Source organism: Pipistrellus kuhlii, unplaced genomic scaffold (genome assembly GCF_014108245.1).
Source record: "Pipistrellus kuhlii isolate mPipKuh1 unplaced genomic scaffold, mPipKuh1.p scaffold_m20_p_9, whole genome shotgun sequence".
NCBI classification, from domain to species: domain Eukaryota; kingdom Metazoa; phylum Chordata; class Mammalia; order Chiroptera; family Vespertilionidae; genus Pipistrellus; species Pipistrellus kuhlii.
The window spans coordinates 33,200,624-33,216,417 of NW_023425595.1; the positions used below are offsets into that span (position 1 = coordinate 33,200,624).

The 15,794-nt window shown below is 58.2% G+C and overlaps 1 protein-coding gene across 1 annotated transcript in view; it reads left to right on the forward strand.

The window, feature by feature from the left end:
• ARHGEF17 (Rho guanine nucleotide exchange factor 17) overlaps positions 1–15,794 on the forward strand; it is a 57,660-nt gene that overhangs the window by 38,107 nt on the left and 3,759 nt on the right. The window contains exons 2-17 of the mRNA XM_036426456.2: positions 521–598; positions 3,458–3,640; positions 7,630–7,746; positions 7,961–8,053; positions 8,240–8,416; positions 8,586–8,636; positions 8,903–9,012; positions 9,116–9,201; positions 10,628–10,746; positions 11,089–11,302; positions 11,815–11,888; positions 12,110–12,309; positions 12,523–12,821; positions 13,292–13,541; positions 13,817–13,903; positions 15,760–15,794. The exon at positions 15,760–15,794 is cut by the window's right edge and continues 33 nt beyond it. Coding sequence (XP_036282349.1) covers positions 521–598; positions 3,458–3,640; positions 7,630–7,746; positions 7,961–8,053; positions 8,240–8,416; positions 8,586–8,636; positions 8,903–9,012; positions 9,116–9,201; positions 10,628–10,746; positions 11,089–11,302; positions 11,815–11,888; positions 12,110–12,309; positions 12,523–12,821; positions 13,292–13,541; positions 13,817–13,903; positions 15,760–15,794 — 2,173 coding nt within the window. The remainder of the gene's footprint in view (positions 1–520; positions 599–3,457; positions 3,641–7,629; positions 7,747–7,960; positions 8,054–8,239; positions 8,417–8,585; positions 8,637–8,902; positions 9,013–9,115; positions 9,202–10,627; positions 10,747–11,088; positions 11,303–11,814; positions 11,889–12,109; positions 12,310–12,522; positions 12,822–13,291; positions 13,542–13,816; positions 13,904–15,759) is intronic.

Genomic DNA, 15,794 nt, shown 5'->3' on the forward strand with positions numbered 1-15,794 from the left:
TGAGAGAACTGGGGTCCAGCCTCGGCTGAGAGAATCTGATCCTGCCCCGTCCCAGCTCTGGGACGGCCTCACCGCTCTGGGCCATCTTGTCCTCATCTGTAGCAGGGGATAACAGTTTTTACTCGGGGCGGGAGCCCAGCCAGGTGGGGTCTGACCCCTCAGCACTGAGCCTGAGGTGGGTTTTTCAGAATTGGCAGCTGCAGGCATCCTCCTTTGCAAATGCGAGAAGTTATTGATTTTTTTTTTTTTTTTGAGTCCTCAGAAGCCCAGTAGGGGAGCCAAAAGTAAACAACCATGGGAGGGGGTGGAAGAGCAAGGAGCACTCTGGGGAGGCAGAGAGGTAGGGGCCTCCCTGCCAGAGGAGGGAGCGTGTGAGCAGAGAGCTGGCATCATGGGTCCAGGCAGCTGGGCGGACAGCCAGCAGCCCGGGTGGTGGCCGCAAACCGTAAAGGCCAGCAGAGGGTGTGGGTGGGCCTCTGGGCCCATGTGCAGGGCTCACTCTTTACCTTCTGTCCCCCAGGACATGCGGAAGCACGTGACCATGACCCTGCTGGACACGGAGCAGTCGTACGTGGAGTCGCTGCGCACCCTGATGCAGGTGAGGCTCACAGCCCTCAGGCTCCCGTTTCGTGGACACGGAGAACTCCCCCGGCAACTACCCCAGGAGGGAGCCTCCTCTAGGGCAGGAGAGAATACCAGGGCCCTCGTGAGGCCAGACCCGGCTCCCCAGGGCTGAGGCTCCCTTCTCCCCCCTGTCCTTCCAACGCCCCAAGGCACCGCACACTAAGCTTAGATTGTAAAGCCCTCTGTGTACCCACCTCTCTGTTTTATTTGTGGGCTGAGAACGGTATTTGTTGGTGTTTGTTTGTTTTTGTTTGTTTTTTAAAGTTGTATATGTTTATTTTATTTTTTTAAAAAAATATATATATATATATTTTTTGCCCCCCTCTCTCCCTCCCCAGAGTTGTATGTCCATTGGTTGTACTTATATGCATGTACACAAGTCCTTCGGTTGATCTGTTATCTCCCCCAGATCTTCCTCCCCTCCCCACTGTAATTTGACAGTCTGCCTGTTGCTTTACTGTCTCTATATCTGTCTCTTGGTTCATCAATTTATAATGTTCTTTATCATCCACAAATGAGTGAGGTCATGTGGTGTTTCTCTGAGAAAGGTATTTGTTGAGTAGAATGAAACGTTAAGCTCCTGCCGAAACTGGTTTGGCTCAGTGGATAGAGCGTCGGCCTGTTGGACTGAAAGGTCCCGGGTTCGATTCCAGTCAAGGGCATGTACCTTGATTGCGGGCACATCCCCAATGGGGGGTGTGCAAGAGGCAGCTGATGGATGATTCTCTCTCATCGATGTTTCTAACTCTCTATCCCTCTCTCTTCCTCTCTGTAAAAAATCAATAAAATATATTTTTTAAAAAGAAAGAAAGAAAAGTTAAGCTCCTGCTTGTGAGACCCTCCAGGGGCAGGCACACAGGGACAAGGCCGTGCACTGGAGCCCTCAGTCGTGCTGGGGGCATCGTTGGCTCTGGGGGCACTCCTGAAGGATGGAAGGTAGAGCCCTGGAGACATCCACAGCGTTCAGTAATCCATTCCCTGGCCCCCTCCAGAGCACCTTCTTCACGCCCTTCTCTGGGTGGCTCCGCAGTGAGCGTGAGAGCGAAGCTCCTGCCTCCCGGAGCTCAGTCTGAGGCAGAGACCGACAGTAACCAGACAGACCACACACGAGGGCAAACGATGATGCAGAAGTGCACAGAGAGCACGTACTCAACAACAGGATATTGTTCAGCCTTAAAAAGGAAGGAAATTCTGACACATGCTACAGTATACATCAGCCTTGAGGACATTATGCTCAATGACATAAGTTAGTCACGAAAGGACAAATACTGCGTGATTCCACTTATATGAAGTAGAGGCGTCAGCTTCACGGGCTCAGACTGGCCCGTGCTGAGGGAGGAAGGCTGCCAGCCTGTCTCCTCACCATCACCCCTGGCCTTTTCAGAATACCAGCCAGGTGGGAGGATTCTGTTGAGATTTACTTTCTGGAATTTGTCTTACAAAACAAGCCAGATTTTTAAAATTTTTAATATACATTTTATTACAGTGTGGCATGTACCTTTTCAGGGTTTTTTGGCCTGCAGTTACAGCTTGGGCCAGTAGAGGGCAGCCTCTCCACGAGCACACAAGCCACCAAGCAAGGGCTGTTTATGCTCAGGAAACACCACGGAGGGCAGATTTGAAGTGAAAACAGGAGGTTTAGTCACAGACTGACCAGCAGAGCTGAACACGGTTAACATGATGTTCGGATAGTGTCACTAACAGCCTCCAGTATCTCCCATCTGGCTGCCCATGCCCTCCTGCTTCATTTCCCCACAGCAGTTACCATCTTTTGACTTACCATGTGATTTCCACAGGTAATCGGTTCCAAGACACGTTCTTCACATTTTCGCATCTCCGAAATCAAGGTCCATTTTATTTTTTTATTTTTTAAATATATTTTATTGATTTTTTACAGAGAGGAAGGGAGAGAGATAGAGAGTTAGAAACATCGATGTGAGAGAGTCATCGATCAGCTGCCTCTTGCACACCCCCTACTGGGGATGTGCCCGCATCCAAGGTACATGCCCTTGACCGGAACTGAACCTGGGACCTTTCAGTCCTCGGACCAACACTCTATCCCACATGTGTCAAACACAAGGCCCGCGGGCCAAATCCGTCCCGCCAGGCCTTGCAATGTGGCCCGCACCGCACTGTCATCACTGCACTCCACTGCGTTTCCATCACAATGACAGTTTATGACTGTTCAGTAAACCATTCGGCCCGCGATTTAGGCTGGATTTTAGATTTTGGCCCCTTCTCTGATTGAGTTCGACACCCCTACTCTATCCACTGAGCCAAACCGGTTTTGGCTCAAGGTTCATTTTATAATTGAATGCATATCATTTAATTGACAGCAAATTTCTTAGAGACACATCTTAGATTTGATGAAATGTGCTTTGTTTGTGTTTATTATTTTATTTGTGTGTTTTATCTGAATAGATTGTAAACCCTTTCAGGGCTGGGATTTTCCTCTTTTTTGCTCACTGGTGTCGCCCAGTCTTTGCACGGTGCCCAGCACAGAGTAAATGCTCAGTGAAACGTTTGCTGACTTCGTGTGTATCTGTGGGTCCTCCAGGGAGCCCAGTCTCCTTGCTTTCCTCACTCCAAGCTCTGTTCGTTCATGCATTCGGCAAACCTTTCCTGAGCCCTTCACGCCCATCTTATGCCAGGCACTGGGCTGGGCAGTGAGGGGCATGGGGATAGGTCTTCCTACTTCCCTCCTAGAGATCTGAGTCTAATGAGGAAGATCCATGAGGCAGGGCCCTGAGCATAGGGTGACTGTGCGCACCTGTGCCCCTGGGTTGGGGTGCCGCCTCTGAGCGGACCTACACTGACCTCACGGGTCCCGCAGGGCTACATGCAGCCACTGAAGCAGCCAGAGAACTCCTTGCTGTGCGACCCGTCGCTGGTGGACGAGATTTTCGACCAGATCCCGGAGCTCCTGGAGCACCACGAGCAGTTCCTGGAGCAGGTGCGGCACTGCGTGCAGACCTGGCACGCCCAGCAGAAGGTGGGAGACCTGCTCATCCAGTCGGTGAGTGCAGCCCCCCGGCCCCGCCACCCCGGCCCCTCCTGGACAGGCCACTGCTGCCGTGGGCCCTCACCCACCTCACTCCACTTCGCTGGCAATGATGCTGATCCCGGATGTAAGCCCAGAGCTGACCGGACACTGGCACTGACTGCAGGCCCTGGGGTGACCTGAGCCTGGACATGGCCCAGTCCCAGGGTTTGGAGGGACTCTGTGTGGACCCCCATCCCAACCAGACACTGACCTGATCCTGGACCCAACCCGGTTGCTGACCCTGAATTGGTGCCGAGGCTGCCCCAGACCTCAAAGGGACGCTAGTTTTTTGTTTGTTTGTTTGTTTTGTTTTTTTTAAGCCACACATATTAGTTAGGCGTCTACAGATAAGAATCCCCAGATTCAGGGGAGGGAGGGGATGTGTGGGAGGGAAGAGGGGGGCAAAAAAAAAAAAAAATCAATAAAATATATTAAAAAAAAAAAAAAAAAAAAAAAAAAAGAATCCCCAGATTCATGTGACTTAAAAATAAGAACAATAATGAATTTAGCATCTCAAATAATATGTCCATATATAGGGCTGCTCCCACACTGGTTAACTTAGCAGCTTTATGATGTTATTAAGGACCCAAGTTTTTCTTGTTACTCTTAGGCCTGTTCCCCACCATAGTTGTAAACTTTTTATTGACTTATACTCTTTTTAGCAGAAAACCTTTCCAAGAAATGTCTTTTCTTCTCTCATTCCTTTCTTTTTTTTTTTTTTTTTTTTTTTAATAAGTTTTTATTGTTCATATTATTACAAATGTTCCTTTTTCCCCCCCCTACCATTGCTCTCCTCCACCAGGTTCCCACCCCACCCTCTGCCCTTTCCCCTCTCCCCATTGTCCTCATCCATAGGTGCACAGTTTATGTTCAGTCTCTTCCCACGCCCCCCTCTCTCCTTTTCCCCAAGAATCGCCAGTTCACTCCCCTTCCATACCTCTGATTCTATTATATTCACCAGTTACTATTGTTCATCAGATTTTTTTTTTAATTTCCTTGGTTTTTAGATTCACTTGTTGATAGTTACGTATTTGTTGTTCATAATTTTTATCTTTATTTACTTTCTCTTCTGAAAGAACTCCCTTCAGCAATTCATATAATTCTGGTTTGGTGTTAATGAACTCCTTTAGCTTTTTTTTTATTAGTGAAGCTCTTTATCTGACCTTCGATTCTGAGTGATAGCTTTGCTGGATAGATTATCTTTGGCTGTAGGTTCTTGCTATTCATCACCTTGAATATTTCTTGCCATTCCCGTCTGGCCTGCATGGTTTCTGTTGAGAAGTCAGCTGACAATCGTATAGGTGCTCCTTTATAAGTAACTACCTTCTTTGCTCTTGCTTCTTTTAATATTCTCTCTTTGTCTTTTGCTCTTGGAATTTTAAGTATGATGTGTCTTGGTGTGGTCCTCTTTGGATTCCTTTTGTTTGGAGTTCTGTGCGCTTCCTGGACTTGTAAGTCTAATTCTTTCACCAGAATTAGAAACTGTCACTATTTCTTTCAGAATGTTTTCGATATCTTGCTCTCTCTCATCTTCTGGGACCCCCATAATTCTGATGTTGGTTCGCTTGAAGTTGTCCCAGAGGTTTCTTACATTATCTTCAACTTTCTGGATTCTCTTGCCTTCTAGCTTCTGTGGAGGAGTGTCTTCTGGCTCTTTATGTTCCAAATCTTTGACTTGATTCTTGCGATCTTCCAAAGGGACGCTAGTCTTAACCTCAACTCCTACTTTGATTAGCTCTTTTCTCCATTAGATATTTCAATAATAGCTAACTATTTAACATTTAATATGTGTCAGGCATTAATCTAAATACAGTATAAGGGTGGGGCAAAAGTAGATCTACAGTTGTGAGTACATGAAACAGTTTATTCTTGTTTTATTAATTATTGTATTTTTCATATGAACAATTGTAAACCTACTTTTGCCCCACTTTGTATCTATCAAAAACTCTAGGAAGATGGTGGTATTATTATCCTGAATTTAAGTTGATGGCTCTGTGGCAGGGAAATAAGATAAGCTGATCAAAGTCATAGTGAGCAGGGGGTGCAGGATTCAGCCCCCAGAAATCTGGTTCCAGAGCTCATGCTGTCCCACCCAGTGTTCCCTTTCACCCTCCGCCTTCACGCTTCCCAAGATTCTGCAGGAGCATTTGAGATCCTGCTCCCTGCCTTATGTCATCAGTTTGGCTCAAATAAATGCTCATAAAAAAAAATTTTTTTTAAAGATGCTGCATTAGAGACTGGGACCTTTGAAAAGAGATTGCTTCAAAACTCAAAAAGATGCCAGCTGGACATGGATGCTTGAACCAGGAGGTTCTGGTTCGATTCCAGATCAGGGCACATGCCCGGGTTACAGGCTTGATCCCCAGGAGGGGGAGTGCAGGAGGCAGCCGATGGATGTTTCTATCTCTCTTTCCTTCTCCCTTCCCTTCTCTCTAAAATCAATTTTTAAAAAACACATAAAAAAAGCAAAACTAATAAGCATGTAACCAAATGTCTGTAAAGCATAACATGACATTTTCCTTATTAAATTTAGAATTCATTTGTTATTTTGCCAGAATATCCGAGAATGCATGATGATGATGAATAAATTATAGTCAAATGCAAATTAGTTAGAGCCAAATAATTTGAAGAAGCAAAATTGTAAAACTCCTTCTAAAAATTGTACTAGCAAAAACAAAAGAACATCTATTTCTCTGGGGTGTGGGTGTGTTTGTGCTGATGTGAGAGGCCTTACCAGGTCTCTGCTGACCTGACACGTACATGATGGGAACCTTGGTCTGGTGGTGATGGGACCCCAGCCTGAGTGCTGGCATCTCCAGCCCATCACCGTCCTCAGGGCCACTCGGATATTCTTTTCTTCTATATTTTTATTGATTTCGGAGAGTAAAGGAGAGGGGGAGAGAGAGATAGAAGCATCAAGGATGAGAGAGAGTCACTGATGGGCTCCCTCCTGCACGCCCCACATTGGGGCTGGAGCCCACCGCCGAGCATGGGCTCTGCCCGGGAATTGAACCCTGACCTCCAGTTCACAGGTGACGCTCAGTCACTGAGCCACACCAGCCGGTCACTCAGGTCTTGATGCTGACCATGGGTGCAAAAGGAGCCCGTGCCTCCAGGGACGGCTGAGCATAGGGTGCTCTGCCCCAGGATGTGGGGCAGTTTGCAGGTCCAGCCTTCCTTCCTGGGCTGCTTCAGCCTCCACCCTGAGGCACACCGGGGGAGTTGGGAATGAGCCATGGTCTGGGAGGCTCAGAGGAGAACCAGGAACACCACCCCGGGCCGCCCCGTCGTCCATAGTGCAGCTGGCACAGGAACCGGGTGTCCCGACTCCCAGCCAGGGCATCTGACCAAGATCCCCGACTTTTAGCCCAGGTATTAGCCCCCAGCTGTGTGCCTTCCCCTGAGCGGGCGTGATTGGGTGGGAGGGCAGCTGTCTCCTTGGAGAGGAAAAGCTTGTCCTGAGCATCAGGGAGGCCAAGGACCAGGGGTAGTTCCAGGCAGGGCCGCCTCCTGGAGGGCAGAGCTGGAGCCCAGCCCCGAGGACAGTGAGACTGGGAGGGAAGGGCGTCCTGGTGGAGGGAATTACATGAGCAAAGGCCAGGCCGCTGGAACAAGCCTGTGCAGCTCAGAGGAGAGGGAGAGGGGAGACCTGCCTGCCTGGACGTGGTGGAATTGGAGACCCAGGGATAGAGGTGCCCCCGTTGGCAGTGAGAGAACCTGGTCTGAGCTCACAGCACACATCCAGGCACACGGACAGACACGCATGCAGACAGGACACCCGTGTGTATGTCTGTGCACACACCTAATCACACAGTCACACGTACAGCATGTACACACAGCACAAGAGCACATCCTTATCTCTCAGGGACTGAATCAAGGCAGGAATGTTGCCTCTTGAATCCGTGGAAACCAGGACAGGGTGAGGTGGAGAAAGGGTTCCCAACCTGTGTCTTCACCCACAGTTCTCCAAGGATGTCCTGGTGAACATCTACTCGGCCTACATCGACAACTTCCTCAACGCCAAGGACGCCGTGCGAGTGGCTAAGGAGGCAAGGCCTGCCTTCCTCAAGTTCCTAGAGGTACCGGGGGCCAGGGCGGGGGGTGGAAGCCTCTCACTATGGGCCAGCTTCGGGGACCCCAGGAGGTCCCAGCTGGGCAGCACACCCCTAGCCAGGGTCATCATCTGCCCTCGGGCTGAGCTGGAGGGGCTTCCTGGGGAATGGTCCCCAGATGGTCTCTTCTTTGCGTGTCACGCCTCACGCAGTTGCCCCTCCGCCCTGTTTGGGGTTTCAGCAAAGCATGCGTGAGAACAAGGAGAAGCAGGCGCTGTCCGACCTCATGATCAAGCCCGTGCAGCGGATCCCTCGCTATGAGCTTCTGGTGAAGGTGGGTAAGGCAGGCCTGGGGCGGTGGGGAGCCGGGGGCTCGGGGGCTGGGTCCCCGGGGCTCAGGGAGGAGAGGAAGTCCCTCTGGGACATCTGCCCGCAGTTCCTCCTGCTGCAGAGTCAGCCGGGGGCCCGGGCCCCCGCGCGGGGCAGCTAAGCAGACAGATCTGTCCCCGTTGCCCCCCAGGACCTCCTGAAGCACACCCCCGAGGACCACCCGGACCACCCGCTGCTGCTGGACGCCCAGCGCAACATCAAGCAGGTGGCCGAGCGCATCAACAAGGGCGTGCGGAGCGCGGAGGAGGCGGAGCGGCACGCCCGGGTGCTGCAGGAGATCGAGGCGCACATCGAGGGCATGGAGGATGTGCGTGAGCCCCGTTCCCGTCCACACGGGGTCCGCCTTCCTCTCCACACCGGCCTCTGGCCATCAGGAGGGGGGCTGGGTGCTGCTTCCCCTGGCCGGGCCCACGGGGTCTGGGAACGGGATGAGGATTGATAATCGGCTGCCAGACACGGTGCCCCCTGTCCCACAGCTCCAGGCCCCACAGCGGCGGTTCCTGAGGCAGGAGATGGTCATCGAGGTGGTAAGAAGCATCTCGTCGTCTGCGTGCTCGTACCCACTCCCGCCTGCTTCATTCACACGGCCGCTCGTGCCCGCTGCCCCCGCTGTCCCTGCTCTCCTCTCCCCCCCCCCCACCCCCACAGGAGCCCCGGTCCGAGTCCCAGCCCTGCCTCCGCCTCTGCCTCCGGGCAGCTGGGGGCCTCACCCCTCCCTGGGCGGGCTGTCCCCTGGGGCACCGTGGGCAGGAGGGTGGGCCTGGGGGCCTGACTGCTGCCTCGGGCCCCACAGAAGGCCGTCGGTGGCAAGAAGGACCGGTCCCTCTTTCTGTTCACGGACCTCATCGTCTGCACCACGCTGAAGCGGAAGTCCGGCTCCCTGCGGCGCAGCTCCATGAGTCTGTGAGCGGCGGGCGGGGCAGAGGTGGGGGCCTGGGGGAGGGGGAGCAGTTGTCCCTCCCGGGCCCACGCCCCTGCCCTGGCTGAGCGCCCGTGCTCCCCACAGGTACACGGCCGCCAGCGTCATCGACACGGCCAGCAAGTACAAGCTGCTGTGGAAGCTGCCGCTGGAGGACGCGGACATCATCAAAGGTGGGGCTGCCTCGGAGTCTGGGGCGTTGGGTCCTCCTCTGAGAAGCCCCCTGGTGGGTGTGAGCTGTGGCGGGGCTGGCTGCCTGTCCTTCTGCCTCTCTGCTTTGGGCCTTACTTCCCCATCCAGTGTAAGGGGTCTTGTTGGCATCTGCCAAGCCAGACCAGGGCCTGTCCACGAAGACCCTTCTGACGTGGGCGGGCTGGGCCGGGGGGAGCAGGGAGCACAGGCCCCCTGTTATTAGCCATCGATGGACACCGTGTTGGGGGTGGGGCCCAGCTGGCCCAGCAGCTCTGTGCACAGGGAGCATAGACTCCCTCAAGTACCCTCAGGTCAGTGCCAGCAAAGGCCGGCCAGGAAGGTCGCGACGTTTGGTGCTGAGACTGTCGGAGCTGAGGCAGCTTTGTGAACCTGCTCCAGTGGTGTGTCTCTCTCTCTCTCTCTCTCTCTCTCTCTCTCTCTCTCTCTCTCTTTCTCTCTCCCACTTTGTTCTCTTCACTGCTCTCGGCTTTCTCTGCTTCCTTATAACTCCCGTGGCCCTCCATGCCCTTTTCTGATCGGCCTTTCTCCCTCAGCTCTGGGCCTTGCTGCTCAGGATCCCAGCTCCCCTTACTCAGTGCGGTGGTTGGTGTGGAGTGGTGGGTGGGCACCTCTGGGCTGGAGGCAGTTCAGACCCCCGGGGTGGTCCCCGAGGTGAGGAGGGACGTGACCAGCCCCTCGGTGAGCCCAGGCCTGCCCCCCACGGGCCCGTGTGGAGGGATCCACGCTGGTTATCGGCCCTCTTCGTCTCTTCTCAGGAGGGAGCAGGCCAGCTGATAAAGTTACTGTTTTAGGTCAGGTGTCCAGTCCTGGTCCAGGGAGTTGTGGCCAGGCGTGGGGCAGGGTCTTAGGGAAGAAAGCACACGGTGAGGGCTGTGGGACGTTTCCCTCCGAAGGAGCAGGAGGTCTACCCGCCCCAACTGGTCTAGTGCACTCCGCTGCTGTCAGTGCACCCCAGCCAGGCGGCGCAGGCGTGGGTGCTGAGCTGGCCGCTGGGCCGGCGGCGTGGCCGTGGCGAGGGGCAGGAGAGGCCCAGGGAGAGCCGGGGCGTCCGCTCGTTGCCCCCATTTGTGAGGCCGAGTCCTGCAGTCGGCACATCAGGCTCCGTGGGCGGCTGCACAGGCCCGTTTGTCAGCTCCTGCCGCACCATCTGCAGGGCTGTCTGCCCCGCACCCTGTGCTGTGTAGCTCTGAGGCCCCATCCCCCGCCCCCAGCCTGGGGCTTCTCCGCAAACTGCCCGCTCGCTGTACTCCTGGGCACGTGAGGTTTACTGCTTGTTGGGCCGCTCCCCGCACCCAGCTTCAGGCCGTGCGGTGAGGGGCGGGGTGCCTTTCCAGCCTGGCCTTGTCTGTCTCCGGATCTGACCGTGGCCTTTCTCTGTCCCACCAGGAGCAACCCAGGCCACCAACCGGGAGAACATCCAGAAGGCCATCAGCCGCCTGGACGAGGACCTGACCACCCTCAGCCAGATGAGCAAGCTCTCCGAGAGCCTCGGTTTCCCCCACCAGGTCTGTGTCCCCTGCCTGGGGCTGCCTGCAGTGAGGGCGGGGGTCCCCTGGTCCTGTCTGAGGGAGAGGACACCCCCGTCACTCATCTAAGAGGGAAAACACAGCCTCCCTCATCAGCGGGAGTAGCGTGTCCCAAGCCCGAGGTGGAGACACAGTTCCATCCCAGCTGAGGGAGGAGAGAGGGACATCCCGTCTGGGGGGGGAATGCAGACTTCCTCTTGGGCTAAGAGGGGCGGTAGGATCCCCTTTCCTGTGGGCGGGAGAGGCAGGCCCCCATCGGCACCCCAGGACGGGAGCAGGCCGTGAGGGGCTGCGGGGCCTGAGGCCGGGCTTCCCGCGCAGAGCCTGGACGACGCCCTGCGGGACCTCTCGGCCGCCATGCACCGGGACCTGAGCGAGAAGCAGGCGCTGTGCTACGCGCTGTCCTTCCCCCCGACCAAGCTGGAGCTGTGCACCACGCGGCCCGAGGGCACCGACTCCTTCATCTTCGAGTTCCCGCACCCCGACGCCCGCCTCGGCTTTGAGCAGGCCTTCGATGAGGCCAAGAGGAAGCTGGGTAAGCTGGGGCCGCGCCGACGCCGCCTCCCAGCACCTCCGGGCAGTGGGCAGTGGGCAGTGGGCACACCAGTCCCCGGAGCGATCCCTCCACCACTTCACCTCCCGGCTGTCGGGGACAGTGGCAGCCTGTGCTCCAGCCCCTCCCTGCGGGGGGAAGATGGACTAGACGCCTGCAGAGAAACAGGCTCCCCCGGCGCCTCCCTGCAGGGAGGGGGGGTCCCACGGACAGGCTCAGCCTCAGTCAGGGCCCCGTGGGGGCGGGCACGGCACGAACTCCACACCCTGGGGGAAGCCTGGGCCACGGGAAGCTGTTGTTCAAGGCCCAAGGCTTAGAAGGTTCTCAGAGACCTCTAGGTCTGTCTCCTGCGAAAGGCCAGGCATCATTCACATCCACCTCCTCCTCCCTCGAGAGACCCTGAGGAGTGGGGGAGGAAGGGAAACGGGCAAGGTAGGAACCAGGATGAGGTGGACGCTAAGCAGCGCCTGTCTGTCTGTCCATCTCCACTGTAGCATCCAGCAAAAGCTGCCTAGACCCCGAGTTCCTGAAGGCCATCCCCATCATGAAGACGCGCAGTGGCATGCAGGTGTGTGGAGGTCCCTGGGTCCCGCGGGGGAACATGTTCCAAGCCAGGCCGTGTTCGTGTGTTTCTGTGTTGTATTACATGCGTGCCCTGAATATTGCAACTGCTCCTCCCGTTGTCTGTGCTGGGAATCCACACGCCCCCCGGTGGGCCTGCCTCCCTGTCCCGCCGTCGGGGGCTGGCGGCGGTCCCGCCATTGGCCTCCCCGTTGGTGGTGTTCGCAGTTCTCCTGTGCGGCCCCAACCCTGAGCAGCTGCCCGGAGCCGGCGCCGGAGGTGTGGGTGTGCAACAGCGACGGCTACGTGGGCCAGGTGTGCCTGCTGAGCCTGCGCGCCGAGCCCGACGTGGAGGCCTGCATCGCCGTCTGCTCCGCTCGCATCCTCTGCATCGGGGCAGTGCCCGGCCTGCAGCCCCACTGCCCCCGGTGAGCCCGCAGCGGGCGGGGCCGCTGGGCGGAGTCCTACCGCAGCACCCCGAGGCCCCTCCCTCCGAGGGGGAGTGGGTGTGCGTGTGTCCCTAGGATGGGGGGGGGGGGGCTTGAGGGTGTGTCCATGGTGTGGAGTGGGGGGGGCTTTCCAGGGAGTGGGGCTGAGCTTGGGCTCCTGGGGGCTCTCACCCCCACCCCTTGGTCTCCCAGGGAGCGGCCTGCGTCACGGAGGACCCCCCAGGAGCCGGCCCCTGAGCCTGCTGGGCCAGAACTGGAAGCGGAGGCTGCAGACGAGGAAGCGGGGATGCTGGCAGAGTCTGGGCCCCAGCCCTGCCTGCACATCTCCATTGCCGGGTCGGGCCTCGAGATGGCGCCAGGCCCTGCGGAGGGTGACCCCCGCCCGGAATTGGTGCCCTTCGACAGTGATTCGGACGATGAGTCCTCGCCCAGCCCCTCCGGGACCCTGCAGAGCCAGGCCAGCCGCTCCACCATCTCCTCCAGCTTCGGCAGTGAGTGCCCAGCGCGGGGCTGTCAGGCAGGGGGGATGCCCAGAGGGGGACAGCCTGAGGGTGAGGAGGGACCCGAGCAAGCCCAGGCCTGGAATCGGGTCTCTGGACGTCAGCACACAGAGCAAGGGGGCTGTGACACAGGACCCAGAGGACAGGTGCTGGAAGGACTGACAATTAGAGGTGTGGAGCAGCTGGTCCCCTGATCCACGGGATGGTGGCTGATTGGAGGGGGCCAGGCTGGGACTAGCAGCCTGTAGCGCTGGGCTGTCCTCGGAGTGATGAGCCTGAGCTGATGCAGAGGCCTCGGGGGCAGGGGGTGGGTGTGTGACAGGGAGGAGAGCAGCTGCGGAAGGACCCTCGGGATCGACATAGCCACGAGGGATGCATTGAGGGGAGACTGAGGCCCAGAAAGATACCAGGGCTCAGGCCTGGCTGAGGGCAGTGGAGACAGAGACCCTTGTCTCCCTCAGATGAGGAGACCCCCAGCTCCAAGGAGGCCATGGCAGAGACCACCAGTTCAGAGGAGGAGCAGGAGCCGGGCTTCCTGCCGCTGTCCGGCTCCTTCGGGCCCGGAGGCCCCTGCGGCACCAGCCCGATGGACGGGCGCGCCCTCCGCCGCTCCAGCCGAGGCTCCTTCACCAGGGGCAGCCTGGAGGACCTGCTGAGCGTGGACCCCGAGGCCTACCAGAGCTCCGTGTGGCTGGGCACCGAGGATGGCTGGTAGGGACCCGGAAGGGCCGGATCCCTGGGCCGCTCACATTGGGAAGCGTGCGGTGTCCTGGGCAGGAAGGAGGGCTTTGGTTCAGACCCCAGGGGTGCTGCCAGCCAGGGCTGCCGCTGGGTCTGAAACCCACAGGGAGGCCCTGGGACTCAGTACCGTGAGCAGGCACCGGGCGCGGAGGAGGTGGTGGAGATGAGGAGAGACAGTGGTGGAGGGATGAGTCCAGGGACTGGTGTGCCCAGCCCTTGTCACAGGTGCACACCCTGATCCACAGTGTGCACGTGTACCAGTCCTCCGACAGCATCCGGGACCGCAGGAACAGCATGAAGCTCCAGCACACAGCCTCGGTGACCTGCATCCTGTAAGCCCCGAGGCCCCCGCCCCTCCCGTCCAGATCTTTTCAGCTGCACTTGAGACTTCCTCCTGCTCTCCGGTCCTCCTGCCCACCGGGTCCTCCTGCCCCCTGGGTCCTCCTTCTCTCCGGTCCTCCTGCCCACCGGGTCCTCCTGCCCCCTGGGTCCTCCTGCCCCCTGGGTCCCCCTGCTCTCCGGGTCCTCCTGCCCCCTGGGTCCTCCTGCTCTCCGGTCCTCCTTCTCTCCGGTCCTCCTGCTCTCCGGTCCTCCTTCTCTCCGGTCCTCCTGCCCCCTGGGTCCCCCTGCTCTCCGGTCCTCCTGCCCCCTGGGTCCTCCTGCTCTCCAGTCCTCCTGCCCTCCAGGTCCTCCTGCTCTCCGGTCCTCCTGCCCCATGGGTCCTCCTTCTCTCCTGTCCTCCTGCTCTCCGGGTCCTCCTGCTTTCCGGTCCTCCTGCCCTCCAGGTCCCCCTGCCCATTGGGTCCTCCTGCTCTCTGGTCCTCCTGCTCTCCGGTCCCCCTGCTCTCCAGTCCTCCTGCCCTCCAGGTCCTCCTGCTCTCCGGTCCTCTTGCCCTCCGGTCCTCCTGCTCTCCGGTCCTCCTGCTCTCTGGTCCTCCTGCCCACCGGGTCCTCCTGCTCTCCTGTCCCCCTGCTCTCTGGGTCCTCCTGCTCTCCAGTCCTCCTGCTCTACGGTCCCCCTGCTCTACAGGCCCTCCTGCTCTCCGGTCCTCCTGACCACTGGGTCCTCCTGCTCTCCAGTCCTCCTGCTCTACGGTCCCCCTGCTCTACAGGCCCTCCTGCTCTCCGGTCCTCCTGACCACTGGGTCCTCCTGCTCTCCGGGTCCTCCTGCTTTCCGGTCCTCCTGCCCTCCAGGTCCCCCTGCCCATTGGGTCCTCCTGCTCTCCGGTCCCCCTGCTCTCCAGTCCTCCTGCCCTCCAGGTCCTCCTGCTCTCCGGTCCTCTTGCCCTCCGGTCCTCCTGCTCTCCGGTCCTCCTGCTCTCTGGTCCTCCTGCCCACCGGGTCCTCCTGCTCTCCTGTCCCCCTGCTCTCCGGTCCTCCTGCTCTCCGGTCCTCCTGCTCTCCGGGTCCCCCTGCTCTCCAGTCCTCCTGACCACTGGGTCCTCCTGCTCTCCGGTCCTCCTTCTCTCTGGTCCTCCTGCCCACCGGGTCCCCCTGCTCTCTGGGTCCTCCTGCTCTCCGGTCCCCCTGCTCTCCGGGTCCTCCTGTTCTCCGGTCCCCCTGCTCTCCGGGTCCCCCTGCTCTCCGGGTCCTCCTGCTCTCCGGTCCTCCTTCTCTCCGGTCCTCCTGCTCTCCGGTCCTCCTGACCACTGGGTCCTCCTGCTCTCCGGTCCTCCTGCTCTCCGGGTCCCCCTGCTCTCCAGTCCTCCTGACCACTGGGTCCTCCTGCTCTCCGGTCCTCCTGCCCTCCGGTCCTCCTGCTTTCCGGTCCTCCTGCCCTCCAGGTCCCCCTGCCCACTGGGTCCTCCTGCTCTCCGGTCCTCCTGCCCACCGGGTCCCCCTGCTCTCCGGTCCTCCTGCCCACCGGGTCCTCCTGCTCTCCGGTCCTCCTGCTCTCCGGGTCCTCCTGCTCTCCGGTCCTCCTGCCCACCGGGTCCCCCTGCTCTCCGGTCCTCCTGCCCACCGGGTCCTCCTGCTCTCCAGTCCTCAGGCCAGAGGCCTGGCCCTAGGCTAGCTGTGCCTCTCACATGTGTGACCATGGGCGAGTCACTACTCCTCGTAGACTCGGCTTTCTCACCTGGAGAGGCGGACTCTTGGGAACCATAGCCATTTGTCTGTGATTCCCTTGGCCCCGCGTGACCTGCTCCAGTCTCCATCAGCCCCTGACCCCCTCCTTTCCCTGCCTAGGTACCTGAACAACCAGGTGTTTGTGTCTCTGGCGA